The 15,495-nt window shown below is 39.8% G+C and overlaps 1 protein-coding gene across 1 annotated transcript; it reads left to right on the top strand.

Moving 5' to 3' along the window:
- The first annotated feature begins 1,158 nt into the window (after positions 1–1,158).
- On the top strand, positions 1,159–10,659 carry LOC129515015 (olfactory receptor 2M5-like). The gene is made up of 2 exons (XM_055333714.1): positions 1,159–1,218; positions 9,715–10,659. Exons 1-2 carry the CDS (start codon positions 1,159–1,161, stop codon positions 10,657–10,659), a joined length of 1,005 nt encoding a protein of 334 aa, XP_055189689.1.
- The last annotated feature ends 4,836 nt before the right edge of the window (positions 10,660–15,495 follow it).

The following is a 15,495-nucleotide window of genomic DNA, read 5'->3' as shown; positions in this document are numbered from 1 at the left end:
GTGCGTTTGACTGTGTTATTTGTTAACTGTCATAACTGTCTGTGCCTTGGTGTGGATGGGGGACATAATGGGGCAGACGCAAACCACACCCTTGTCCCTTATGCTCTCCCACTTCTCGGATGTTAGGGAAAGAGCTCGTATTCTGAGCATAGGTATACGGAGAGAGATTCCAAATATATTGCATATCAGAATGGCCAACCTTCAATGTGGGATGGCCCCGAGAAGGAACTTTTCACCTACCTATTATCTTACAGGTTAAGGCCGTGATCTTCAGGGACAAACCGGACGGCCACCCTGACCAGGTGCCCAACATCCTGGCCTGGCAGGACATGACCAAAAATTCCCCTCCTTGGCTAAAACCCTTTTTACCCCCCAAAGCACACAACTCGGCTGAAGGTAAGGAGAGACTCTGGGTCTACTGCCAGACTCTAGTGGCGGGTCTCCAGGCTGCCGCGCAAGCCTACCAATCTGGCCAAGGTCTATGATGTGAGACAGGGTAAGGATAAGAGTCCAGCAGCCTTCTTAGAAAGAACCAGAGAGGCTTTTAGGCAGTACACCCCTATGAACCCAGAAGTCCCGGAAACAAAGGCCACAATTATCATGGCTTTTGTTAACCAGGCAGCTCCAGACATTGAAAAGAAATTGCAAAGAGTAGAGAGACTGGGAGAGAAGAGCTTGCAGGACATAGTGATAGTAGCAGAATGAGTCTATAATAATAGAGAAAGTCCAGAAGAACAACAAACCAAACTAAGTGACCAGCAGACCCAAAACCTGGCCAAGATCCTGCTGGCCATAACCATGGATGACCCACAGGAAAGACAGAGGCACCTCAAGAAGCTGGCCTCAGGGACAGGTAAGGAGGACAGCCCTGGTCCCCATCGGGAGCGCCCTAAGCTGAACAAAAACCAATGTGCTTATTCCAAAGAAGAGGGCCACTGGGTAAAAAAACTGCCCTAACAAAAGATCTAAGGCCCCTACCAAGATCTTGGAAATGGAGGACCTGGATGATTAGGGGAGTCGGGGTTCGGCACCCCCCCCCCCGAGCCCAGGGTAACTCTTAGAGCAACCTGTTGAATTCCTAGTGGACACTGGGGTACAACATTCGGTTTTATTACAACCCCAAGGGAAATTGGCAAGCAAGACTTTATGTAAGGGGCTATGGGCACCGAACAGTACTCATGGACTACCCGAAGAACTGGGGATCTTGGCATGGGCTGGGTATCCCACTCCTTCATGGTCATCCCTGAGTGCCCCTACCTGTTGTTAGGTCGGGATTTGCTCACCAAGATGGGGGCACAAATTCGCTTCCACCCCAAAGGGACAAAAATCCTAAAAAAAGAGAGGCACCTGATTCAGGTGCTTGTCCTGAGTTCAGAAGACAAATATTGTCTCCACCAAACACCCTCAGCCCCAATGACTGACATTGACTGTTGGCTGCAGGAATTTCCCCAAGCGTGGTCAGAACCTGGGGGATTTGGGCTGGCCCGGCACCGACCAACCATAACTAAAACCGGGGGCCGACCGTGTCAGGGTCCGCCAATACCCCATGCCTCTCATCTCCCTAACCCAGACTGGGACCCCCCTCTGCATGACTGTCAAGATATTTTGGCACAGGTGCATGGAATCAGAGCTGATCTCCAGGACCAGCCACTGCAGAATGAGGATGCCACCTGGTACACGGACCGCAGCAGTTTCCTCTGAGAAGGAATCGGATTCGAGGGGGGCAGCTATAACCATGGAAACGGAGACCCGATGTGGGGGCACCGACCCTGCCTTGTTGTGCCCAAGATTGCGAATCCGAGAAACCACCAAGGAGCTAACACCAATGCAAACACACGAGGGTTTATTTACAAGCTCGAGCTTGGGTCCAAGTACACCCGACACAGCGGAGCAGGGACTTGGACCCTGAGGTGGGTTTTAGCTTAGTTTTAAGGGCTGGTCTAGGGAACCCCCAGAAGGGCTGGAGCAATTCCTCAAGTTCTGTTTACATTCTGATATGGGGCTTTCAAGGGCATTGAGCTCTGTTCTTATTCTAATATGGGGCTTTCTAGGACATTAAGCTGTAAGCAGTTTTCTTCCTGTAACTGAAGTAAGGTAAAGTTCAGCTCTTATTCGCAGGGGCCTGGGATGGCTGCACTTGTGCTAACGCTGAACTTAAAGTGGAATGGCCTTAATTTTCTCGGCCTCCACAGCCGACACCCCCAACTATACTGATGCTGATTTACACTGGATCAAACGCTTGCCTATGGCCCAGTGCTTGCATGGCTGGTGGAGGGCCGCAGACTCCAGCATCATCCTGCCAGAGGAACTAGGACGGCGAGGCCTATCCAGAATGCATCGGGGTACTCATATGGGAACAAGGAAGATGGAAGACCTCATACAACATGCAAAGGTCACTATTAAAGACTCTGGAACAAAGATGGAGCAGATTGTGGCGAGCTGCCACACATGCCATCCTCTGCCCATGGATCTAACCCGGCTCCGAGGGGACTGCCCAGGAGCCTACTGGGAAGTGGACTTCACTGAGGTAAAACCTGGAAAATACGGATACAGGTATTTACTACTGTTTGTAAATCCTTTTTCAGGATGGACAGAAGCATTTCCCACCAAACATGAAACAGCACAGACCATGACCAAGAAACTGCTGGAAGACATCTCACCGAGGTATGGTTTTCCTGTTAAAATTGGATCAGACAATAGCCCAGGATTTGTCTCTAAGGTAACATGGGGAGTGGCACTAGTACTTGGGGCAGATTGGAAATTACATTGTGCATATAGGCCCCAGAGCTCAGGACAGGTAGAGAGGATGAACAGAACATTAAAGGAGACCTTAACTGAATTAGCCCTGGAGACTGGCGGGGACTGGGTGATTTTCGTCCCCCTCACCCTCTAGGGTGAGGAATTCCCCATATAAGATGGGACTGACTCCCTATGAGATCATGTTCAGTCTTCCTCCACCTATTATCCCCAATTTAAAACCTGAGGTGCTTGCTGAATTTGATGATCACCAACTTCTTTTCTCCCTCCAAATGTTACAATGAACCCATGAGCAGGTGTGGCCTAAGCTGAGGGCCCTCTACAAGACTGGACCACCCCTGAACCCTCATGGATATTGGCCAGGTGACAGTGTACGTGTGGAGATACCAACACCAGACACTTCAACCTCACTGGAAGGGACCTTACATCATGATCCAGACCACTCCCACTGCTCTCAAGGTCGACGGGATTACTCCCTGGGTCCACTACACCCACGTCCAGCCAGCTGACCCACACGCTGTTCTCAAGGACTTGGTTCAGAATGGAAAAGCCAACCGGACAAGAACAATCCCCTAAAGCTAAGATTGCACTGTTCTCACTTATTTCCCACCTTCAAGACTTCCCTAGTCTGAGGTTGTCCTTCAAAATAGAAGGGGATCAGAACATGAAGATTCCTAACTCTGGGAAATGAACTAGGGGTGGTGAAAGGGAAGGTGGGTGGGGGTTGGGGGTGAATGGGTGACGGGCACTGAGGGGGGCACTTGACGGAATGAGCACTGGGTGTTATTCTGTATGTTGGTAAATTGAACACCAATAAAAATAAATTTATTATTAAAAAAACAACAACAACAAAATAGAAGGGGATTAGACTTAGTCTTCTTACAACAAAGGGTGGGGGTGGGGAGTTACATGCTGCCTTAAACCTAGGATGTTGCTTCTTCGCTGAAATGTAAATGGGAGCAAGAACAGCAACAAGGTTGGTTCGAATCCTGGTTTAATCATTCCTCCTGGCTCACTCTGAGAGAAACCTGGACCTATGATTGGGTCCTTCCTTAGGTTCCTCTGAGAGGGGAAAATGTGGAGGCTGAGAAAATTAAGGTCATTCCACTTTAAGTTCAGAGTTAGCACAAGTACAGCCATCCCAGGCCCCTGCGAATAAGAGCTGAACTTTACCTTACTTCAGTTACAGGAAGAAAACGGCTTACAGCTTAATGTCCTAGAAAGCCCCATATTAGAATGAGAACAGAGCTCAATGCCCTTGAAGGCCCCATATCAGAATGTAAACAGAACTTGAGGAATTGCTCCCCCCCTTCTGGAGGTCCCCTAGACCAGCCCTTAAAACTAAGCTGAAACCCACCTCGGGGTCCAAGTCCCTGCTCCCCTGTGTCGGGTATACTTGGACCCAAGCTCGAGCTTGTAAATAAACCCTGGTGTGTTTGCATCAAAAAAAAAACAAAAAAACAAAAAAAAAAATAAAACAAAACAAAACAAAAAAAAAACAAAGCAAAACAAAACAAAACAAAACAGAAAAAACAAAGAGTAGAACATAGGAACACCTGAGTGCCTCAGTGGTTGAGCATCTGCCTTTTGGCTCAGGTCGTGATCCCGGGGTCCTGGGATCAAGTCCCACATTGAACTCCTGCAGGGTTCCTGCTTCTCCCTCTGCCTGTGTTTCTGCCTCTGTGTCTCTCATGAATAAATAAATAAATAAAATCTTAAAAACAAAACATTTTATTTTTAAAAATATTTTATTTATTTATTCATGAGAGACACAGAGAAAGACACAGGCAGAGGGAGAAGCAGGCTCCATGCAAGGAGCCTGATGTGGGACCCGATCCCGGGTCCCCAGGATCACACCCTGGGCTGCAGGCGGTGCTAAACCGCTGCACCACCGGGGCTGCCACAAAACAAATTTTTAAAAAACAACAACAAAGAGTAAAGCATATAAAAGGGGAGAAGGAGTAACTTTACATTGGAAAAATCTGGTGAAAATTACCCCAGACAAGTGACCAAGATTAACATCATCATCAGTAGTAAGTAGGTCATATAGGCATAATGCACCCCTAAGAAGACATGATAATTAAGGGCACTTAACCTCTGCAATCTTCTTTTCTGAAACCCATAACCTTTGTCTAATGAGTAAAGCAAAAACAAAAACAAAAAACACAAAAAAATTGAGGGACATTGTATAAAATACCTGTCAGTACTCCTCAAAATTGTCAGGCCCATTACAAAGACCTGAGTGGCTCTCACTAAATATAAATGTGATTTTTGAAAAGCAATCTGAAAAAGAAGGACATTAGGAAAGTGAGTGAAATATGAATAAAATATAAAATTTAGTTAATATTGGGATGCCTGGGTGGCTCAACGTTGAACATCTGCCTTTGGCTCAGGTCATGAACCTGGGATCTGGGAGCAAGTCCCTCATCCAGCTCCTTGCAGGGAGCCTGGATATCTCTGCTTCTCTCCATCTGTGTCTTTCATGAATAAATAAATAAAATCTTTTTAAAAAAGGGTTTAGTTAATATTAATGTACAGATATCAGTTCTTTGGTTTTATGAAAGAACCAGGATTGGCTCCATAGTAATGTATATGTTAGCAATAGAGAAATCTGAATGAAAGATCTATGGTACTACACAAATTAATCCCTTTGTCTGTTTGCTGCTGTAGTAATATCTACCTACTTTTATTGCAGTACTCATATCCCATACGTGATCTCTTTCTTCATTAATCAATCTCCCTCATTTTAAAATGCTTTAGTGAATTTATTTTTTTCAATTTTGAATTCTGTATATAGTATATAGCATTTGTTGATCTTAATGAAATCTAATTTAATTAGTAGTGTCAAGTCAGTGTGTACTAAGAATAAGATAATCTTCCAGGAATAGGAAACCATAGGAACATTTAGGCAAAACCTAGACTTTCCATAGCTTGACATCTTGTTAACTGTAAGAGAGTGTTAAAAGATCAGTAACAGTACAAAGTAGATAATAAGCCAAAAGAGAAATGTCATAGTTAACTAGGAAAATATGTTGATATTTACTGCAGACATAAAGGAAGATTTCACTGAGGAGGTGACACTTGCATCTGACCTTAAAGAAAAGAAAAAATTTAGTTAACAAGATAAAGTAGAGGAGGTAATTCTAGACGGGGAAATTAGGAATAGAGTGTGAATTCTGGGAATACAAAGGAAGGAGAAAATAAGAGATGTTAGTCAATAACTGGCTTAGAGGTTACATGGGAATAATGACCAAAATGCAAGAAAATTCTAAATTGGACCTCTGGGAAAACAATAGTGGTGCTGACAAAAAAGAAAATCAGAGCTTGTACCAGTAGATGGTTTGAAGACCTCTAATCATATCCTGGAGAGAATATTTCTCCAGGATGCTGTACTTGAGTTCCTTAGCCCTTAATCAGAAACTGGCAGGGCTGTCATGAAGCTGCAATGTTTGGTCTGACCAGGCATTCCACAGTAAACCCCATGGCATTGAGGAATTAGGGAGATCTTAGCTCTGCCCACAATCTTACAGGCTGAGGACAGACATCCTATCAAGACCTACTCAGTTATATGTTTTTACCTATTAAAAGAGTTTATGTTTTCCTCTTTAATAGTATATTCAGCATTTCCATTTAATAGTATATTCAGCACGCTGGAGTCCACGGTACCCAGTTAGCAGTAGGAATTTTGAATATTTTATATTTTGTAAGAAATTTCAATGACCGAATACAAATTACAAGGTAAGTGTCTTGATAAGGTAAGTAACCCAGTTTTCCTAGATTGTGAAAATCTGTTTAAGCTAACTCTATAGTTATTTGTCACTAGTATTTGTGAAGCTCAATCTTGGTAAGCAGATGATTTACCCAGGAATAGGACAGTGTTATTTGACTGTGACCTGGTTCTTTCTGTATATCACTTAAGTAGACATAATGATGTTGAGTCTCCTCCCATATAGCCCAACAAAATAAAATGCTGTAAAGTGCTTTGAAAGCAATAAGGGATCATAAGTCAAAATGAAGTAATACGTTTCAGTAGAAAAATAATTGTTTGTGCTAAAAGCATCTTGTTTGGTCCAGGTACAACATCCAGTGTTCAAAGGCCTGGATTCCAGCCCTAAGGTGATTGTGTATTTAACTCATCTTCAGTGAAAGCAACATGCTAAATTTAGAGAGAAAAATAACTTACCAGGTCCTTCCATCATAAATTTCATGGTTTAAGGGGTGAGACATATAAGAAAACGTATAGTCACAAGCAATGATGAAATTTAGGTTTCAATCCAGGCTGTGATGAATATAGTTTGGAAGGAAAGTTTATAATAGAACCTAGCCAAGCCTTGGGATACCCAAAAGTAAGGAAACAGCTCTTGAACTAGACATTGGAGGCTGTATAGCATAACACTTAAATCAGAGCTGTGCTCTACTTTTCTGAAAAGTTAGAGAATTTTCAAAGATCTGGACATTCTGAAATCTCAGTTTCTCACCATCTGATGAGTCTAGTTCAGGCATAAACAAACCACTGACTACACCAAGATTCACTTTAAGACAGGAGAGAGTAAGATGCATTCTGGCTAATTTTGCCATTATTATTATTATTATTATTATTATTATTATTATTATCTTAAATTTTGTCCACATCTAAAAGTAGGCTAACTCATCCAGTCAATAAAACACCCAGTGACAGGAAGCAGATTATGATTGGCATGTGATCTCTTGGTTTGAAGGGGATCCACACAGAATGCTATAATAAAAGTTGGGTATGTAAAGAATATTGGCTATCAGTTGGCTATTTCTGGCAGTGCCACCACACAGAGGCCTTAGGTGCTTCACAAGAAGTCTCAGGCTCTTAGTGTAAGCAAAGGGAGCAGATTTTGGTATTTTTGTTATCATAATTTCTTCAAAAGTGATTACTCTTTTTGGTGAACCAATGAATATCAAGTATCTTCATAGAAGCAATGAGTTGAAATCAAACTGTGCAAGTGTTAGAAAAGTAATCAACAGTATTTGAACATACTGTTTCTAAGGAGAGACTACTGGATAAACATAAGCAGGAGGTTCTTTTAGTCCTTCTGTAAAAAACAAAAAAAACAAAAAACAAAAAAAAAAACAAAGGAAACTTGAATTTCACTGTTAATGTTTATACACATACATACACACAGGTTCCAGAAGAGAGGAGTCGTCTAACAATTTAGAAATAATATTTTCAAGAATTTCATGAAAAAATAAATTTCACAGTTTTTCAAGAAGATAAGATAATAGGACACTGTATTTTATTTCACTACCATTTTGTTAGGATGGTTTTAAAATAATGATTTAATAATAAATTTTATCAAAATTTTGTTGCTAATGCAAAAGGCATAGACTTTTTTTTTCTTTAATCTGTTCTAAATGGTGAACCAACTATTGACATATTCTGATGTTAGTCTTTCCTTATTTTAAATTTGAGTGATTATTTTTTTATACACCAGTATGGTCAATTTGCTATTTTCTTTATAGTTTTGGAAACTTTTCATGAATACAGTTTCTCTTTTTTGTACTGTCATTGTCTGGTTTTTAACAAGGTCATATGAGTCTCATACAAAAAGAGGAGAATTTTCCCTCTTGTAATAAACTTATCAAAGGTTGTGTAGATATTTAAAACATTTAAGGGTATTAGAGGAGAAGACTAAATATAACTAAGATAGTCTAAAAAGGAAAAAAAAATTGTAAATGTGAGGGAAAGAAGCCCTAAAGATTTTCCCTGTACCCATGAGTGGTATAATAGCTGTACCTAGTGGTTAAGAAGAGTATGAATTCTACAACATAAATAACCCTATAAGATCATGTAGAAAGAAAAATTTCTGGGGCACCTGGATGGCTCAGTCAGTTAAGCATCCGCCTTCAGCTCAGGTGATGATCCTGGGGTCCTAGGATCAAGTCCTACATTGGACTCCCTGATCAGAATGGAGCCTGCTCCTCCCTCTGATCCTTGCCCTGCTCATGTTCCCCTTCCCCCTCTCTCAAATAAATAAATAAAATGTTAAAAAAAGGTAAGAAAGAAAGAAAACTTTCTCCCTTACTGATAATCTGAATTTACTATAGACCATGTGAATACAATAAGTGTTTTCTCTGGGTGGAAAATAAGGCTAATTAGATTAAAAATTTTATTTTATTTTATTTTATTTTATTTTTAATTTTTTTAAATTTTTATTTATTTATGATAGTCACAGAGAGAGAAAGAGAGAGAGGCAGAGACACAGGCAGAAGGAGAAGCAGGCTCCATGCACCGGGAGCCCGATGTGGGATTCGATCCCGGGTCTCCAGGATCGCGCCCTGGGCCAAAGGCAGGCACCAAACCCCTGCGCCACCCAGGGATCCCTAGATTAAAATTTTAAATAATCATAAATGCCTATAACACATAATGTAGCCATAATGATCAATTTTTCCTTAAATTATAGTGGCCAGAGCCAAAAGACTTGAGTAAAGTAGAAGTGTTTTAGAATCAGAAAAATTCTTCTATAAATTAAATGAGCAACTTTTTTTTCCCAAAGTCAAATAAAGCCTACGATATCTGACCTGGAAATAAGCATACATTTTTTTCTTTCATTATAACATGTACACTCTGGTTTCTAAAAGTATATTAATTCATGGATAAGGGGGTGCCTGGGTGGCTCAGTTGGTCAATTGTCTGCCTGAGTCCCACCTATGGGGCAGGAGTGGGGGGGGGGTCCCTGCTCAGCAGGGAGTCTGCTTCTCTGTTTCCTAGCTCATACTCTCTCTTTCACTCTGTCTCAAATAAATAAAAATCTTTTAAGAAAAATCATGGATAAGGAATATAGAAAAATATTAAGAACTGATTCAAGTGATTATGGATATGGATGAGTTGTTTTATATTTGCCATTGTTATCATTCTTAAATTTTAATAAGAAACTGCTTTATTTCTATAACATTTTTAATAACTCTGTTCTCTTTCTGTTATTACAGAAAGCCATGAGAAGTAGGAATGAGACAGAATCCTCAGACTTCATTCTCCTGGGCTTCTTCCCTGAATTTAAACACATCACAGCCGTGGTCTCCATCATTCTTCTGATCTACATGGCTGCCTTCACTGGCAACACTCTTCTGATTCTCCTCATTTGGTTGTATTCCCATCTCCACACCCCCATGTACTTCCTGCTCAGTCAGCTCTCCTTAATGGACTTGACTTTGACCTCTAGCATTGTCCCCAAGATGGTGGCCAACTTCTTCTCTGGTTGGCGGAACATATCATTCCTGGCTTGTGGGACTCAAATTTTCTTCTCCCTGACTGTGGCCATTGCAGAATGCATCCTTATAACTCTCATGTGCTTTGATCGTTACGTGGCTATATGTGATCCTCTGCGGTACCCAGTTATCATCAATCCTAGAGTTTGCTTACGGATGATTGCCATGTCTTGGGCTGGAGGGGCACTTACTTCTCTGGGTCACACTGTTTTTACCTTGCATTTTAATATCTGCAACCCTAGAGAGATTCCCCACTTCTTCTGCGAAGTCATGGCTGTGCTTAGGATTGTCTGTGAGGATATCTCAGCCTATGAGAAGGCAGTGGTGATAACAAGCATCCTTGTTCTGCTTCTGCCATTATCTCTCATTTTGTCTTCCTATGTTCTCATACTCCTTGCTGTACTCCGAATGAACTCCCCAGAGGGCAGGAACAAGGCTCTAGCCACCTGCTCCTCTCACCTCTGTGTGGTGGGTCTCTATTTTGGTCCAGGTATGTGCATCTACATGAGACCTGGTTCTGCCAAGACTCCAAAGTTGAATCAGGGTCTCTTTCTATTTGGAACTGTCCTCACTCCACTCCTAAACCCTCTTGCCTATAGTCTCAGGAACAAGGATGTTCTAAGTGCACTTAAAAAGTTAATGGGGAGGTATCAGTCCTCAAAGTAAATGACAGAAATCCCAATATCAGTCATAGACAAAATAGAGATGCACCAGCAAAGGGGAATTTTGCCAGTTAAAAAAATAATCCCTTCAAGATCTTGGAAAAGTCAATTCATTTTACTGAGTTTATCTGCAGGAAAAAAAATGTTTATCCTTTCCTCTCTCCATCTTAAAATTTCTTTCCAATTGTCCGAGATGATGTGCTGATGAAGGAAAGGGAACTGTGCACATTAATTTTCTTCATGATTTATAATTGATGGTAGTGTGCAAGTTAGTATTTCCAAAAGTTTCAGATTGATCCCATGAAAGAAAGGCCAGTTTTTGCATCCCTGGTTGAAAAAGAAAAAGAAAAAAGAAATTCACCTAGCACATAGATACTTCAGGATAATTCCCGGGTAAAATAAATTAATGGACACAATGATAAATCATCAAGAATCAGATAAATTTACCAGTGTTGTTTTGCTCTAACAGGACTCTGAATTTTTCTTAATCCTGTGAAAACGGTCTTCACTCTATGTCAGTGCTTCCCAAGAGTGGTTTTCTGATGACTTGCATTAGAATCATCTACTGACTTCATAAAATATACTACTTTTGTGCCCATATCAGATTAGCAGAATTATAAACTGTTAAATTGGGCTCAAGAATCTGACTGGCAGGCCAGTTAGTGCTTGCCATGTTTGCCAAGGGTTATGAGCCACTGATCTAATTATTGACCTAATTTTCTAGACTTGTAATGCAAAGTAATTTACAGATTGTAAAGTTTCCTGATGTCATTATAATGTATGTAATAGAATGAGTTAAAGTAGCTAGCAAAAACTAATATTATTTTTAAGATAATAGAGAATAAACTTTGTGTTTGGAATAGTTCATGATTTAAAAAACATTGAGCACACAGAGTAAAAACAAACAATATATGGTCTCATTCATTTGGGGAATATAAAGAATAGTGAAAGGGAATAGAGGGGAAGGGAGAAGAAATGGGTAGGAAATATCAGAAAGGGAGACAAAACATGGAAGACTCCTAACTATGGGAAATGAACTAGGGATGGTGGAAGGGGTGGAGGGTGGGGGGTGGGGGTGACTGGGTGGTGGGCACTGAGGGGGGCACTTTACGGGATGAGCACTGGGTGTTATTCTGTATGTTGGCAAATTGAACACCAATAAAAATAAATTTATTATTAAAAAAATAAAATTATATAATTTGATTTAAAAAAGTAAAAATAAAAAGATAGGTTTATGATATAAAAATATTAATGCTTGAAAATCTTTTAACAATAAAATTTTAAGCAGGAGGTATTATAGATGTTTCCAAAGTATTGATATATATCAAAAATTGAAAATACAATATATAGCTGTCACACTAGGAACTTATTATATTTTATTTTTTAAAATGACTGAAATAACAGAAAAGCAGTTTTTCAATCAATAGGAAACACTCAGAAGGAGCAGTAACGACCTTAATTACTTATCCCTTAATTATTTCAGAAGCCATCCATTGGACATTGTATTACAGAGATACAAAGCTGAGTTTTGGAAAACCTAAAATCTATGTCAAATTTCAACTGTGCCAACAATATTAACCATGGTCCCTTCATAATTGCTAGAGAGAATGAGGTGAGAGAATCTGGTACAGAGAAGGGCCCTGAAAGTTTCCATTGAAATTGAGTCAAAATACCACTTAAGTGAAGGATAAGAATTATATTTAATCCATCTCAAATAAGCAGACTGTGTCATCTAATGGTTACTATCATGGGTTCTCACCACCCTGTTAATGATGCTGTAACACTCTGGTACTCCAAAGGGAGTCCACAGATAAGATTGTATTTAGAAGATGACACTAGGAAGAGGGAAGAAATACTCAATGAAGGAAGACAGTGCTAGCTGAAGAATTTCTATTGAATAATAATATGTGTTCATAAAGCATGTTATTTATGTTTGACAGTTTTAAAAGTTTTATTTTTATACATAACTCATGTAAATGATCATTTTTTTATTTTTATAAATTTATTTTTTACTGGTGTTCAATTTGCCAACATATAGAATAACACCCAGTGCTCATCCCGGCAAGTGCCCACCTCAGTGCCCGTCACCCAGTCACCCCCACCCCCTGACCACCTCCCCTTCCACCACCCCTAGTTAGTTTCCCAGAGTTAAGAGTCTTTAATGTTCTGTCTCCCTTTCTGATATTTCCCACTCATTAGTGAAATGGAATAAAGGGGAAAGGAGAAAAAATGAGCATTTTAACCTGGTGGAATTCACACCAAAGAGTTTTCCAGATGGATCAAGAAGGCACTCATCTTGCACTTTAGACTACATGTCTGTGTCCCACTCTTGTTGGGGAAGCATCTTTACACAATATGACAATCTTTTAAGAGGAAATAATTATTTAAAATAACAAAGTACATGACCACTCAGAATAATTATGATTAAACCCAAATGAAATCATGTTTCTTTCATGTTTCTCCATTCTCATATTCGTGACTTTCATTTTCTTCTTCTACTTTAATAGCTCTCCTACATGCATATACTTTGTTGTAGAACAACCTTAATGTCTTCTATAAATAAATAGAATATTAAAAATCAACCACATTAATATGAAAATAAACTTTTGTAACTGAATAAATTATTTTAAGATGGAAACTAGAACTCCATGGGGATAGGATATAGAAAATGAAGCTTTTATGAAAGATACAAAATAACAACCATTTCAGGTGCCCAGAGACTCTGAAATGGTACAAATGTAAAATGGACATGACATCTGAGCATGCAGGGGACAGGAGGCATTTGAAGACAAATATTTTTCAGATGATTCTCTGAGTTAAGGCAGTTGGACATAGAAATAACTATGGCAGTCATCTCACCAGAAGATATTAGCTGAAATTTTTGGTAATCACCAATTTTACAACTTGCACATAGAAAATCAAAGGCATACAGGTTTACACATGGAATATCTTGAAAACTAAAATCCCTATAGAACATGAACAATTGGTGAAAGGCTTGCTTTTTTTTTCAACAGTTTTTGAGCATGCCTCACTATCCTCTAAGATTGAGTAGAGAAAATCATGGTAGAAGACAATGGTTTTGTGGTGACATTTTAATGATTTTGTTATTGTTAAGCTATGAAAGAGCATCAGAATTTCTTCATTCATGTTCATGTGGGTATGACATTGGAGACCATGTTTGCTCATTTGTTCAAGAAATATTTTTTTGAGAACCTACTATATGTTAGACACTGGAGTTAAAGCAGTGAAAAAAAGAAAATCAGTGCTTTCATGGAGCTTACATTCTGACTGGGTAACATTAGAAATAATAAATAATATGTAACATGTTGATAAGTGATAATGAAGAAAAATAAAGCAGGATGCCTTTTGTATATATCATCTTCAGGGGAAGCATCTCTGAATAGGGAGCTTTTGAGCAGAGACATTAATGAGTAAAGAATAACAGTACATTTAGGGAAATTTTGTTCATACAAAAGAACAGGTAAAAAAAAAAAGACTTTGGAATAGAAGTGGGCCCAGCACGTTCAAGCAACGCTGATGAGGCTGGTGTGGTTGAAAGAGTGATAGAAGACACGGTCAGAGAGCACCATAGGCAAGTCTTCTAGGCCAATTAGAAAAGTCTTGCAATATTCTAAGTGAGAAATGGTGGAAGTTTGAAGTGAGGTGGGATGATATCAGGTAAGGAGATGTGGTCCAATTCTGGACATACCTCAAAGGTAAGGTGGCATGATTTGTTGAAGATTTGGTTGTGAGATAGAGGAGTCAAGGGCAGCTCTGAGAGTTTAGCATGCAAAACTGGAAGGAAGAACAGCAATCTTAATTCTCTGGATTGAAAACATTACTTCTGCTTCACAGCTCATCGATAGATCTCCTGCAGTGGCCTTGGGACAAGAAGCACCTAGATGCTATGGGTCACTGCCATGAGATCTGTGCTGGTTAGTCTGTTTGACCCTACCCTCTCCTGGCTTGTGTGGACCACTATCCAGGCTATATCACCCCAATTCCCTTGTATTCTGACTTCCTGCTATACTTGATGTATGAGAGGCACCTGCATATTAGAAGGAAGAGGGAAGAGTATTTATGATCTTGCTCTTACCAGGCTGGGTTTGAAGAATGATTGCATTCCTTCACCAAGGTCATAACCCCTATGGGCAGCTCTCTTAGTTCTGTAAATACCACTCCCTTCCCTCCAGATAAAGGGACACAGTGTTTCCACTGCTAGCAACCAGCCCCTTTACTCTGCTGTTTCCCATACCCTGCTCTATTTCTGAACATTATTTTTTCATCCTCACTGTCTTCCTTGTGGTTTCAAGGCTTTCTTTAGTGTAATGCTTAGATTCTTTCTCTTTTGCCTTTGTATACCTATTACAGTTTGTGTGTGTGTGTGTGTGTGTGTGTGTGTGTGTGTATGGTTGCATTTAGGTTCATATATAACATCTTCTGTATATTGCAGTCTATATTAAGTTGGTTGCTCAAGTTCAAAGACATTCTAAAAGAGCATGTTTTACTGCTAACTCCACATTTTATGCATATGCTGTCATAGTTTACCTCCTTTTAATTTCTATGTGCCTTGACTAATTTTTTCTATACATAGTTGATTTTTTACATTTGCATTTTAACCTCTATACTGGCTTTATAAATATTAATCTCCTACCTTTATAATATGCTTTTCCTGTGATTTTTTTTTCTTTTCATACTTTTCTAACTTCTACTCGAGGTCTTTTATTTCTATTAAAAAAATCAATTTAATATTCCCTGTAATACAGGCCTAGTGGTGATAAACTCCATTAACTTTTTTTTTTTTGTCTGGAAAACTATTTCTCTCTTTTTTTATGCTGAA

This window comes from Nyctereutes procyonoides, unplaced genomic scaffold, assembly GCF_905146905.1.
Source record: "Nyctereutes procyonoides isolate TBG_1078 unplaced genomic scaffold, NYPRO_anot_genome, whole genome shotgun sequence".
Taxonomy (NCBI): domain Eukaryota; kingdom Metazoa; phylum Chordata; class Mammalia; order Carnivora; family Canidae; genus Nyctereutes; species Nyctereutes procyonoides.
This window is presented reverse-complemented; position numbering and strand designations above follow the sequence as displayed.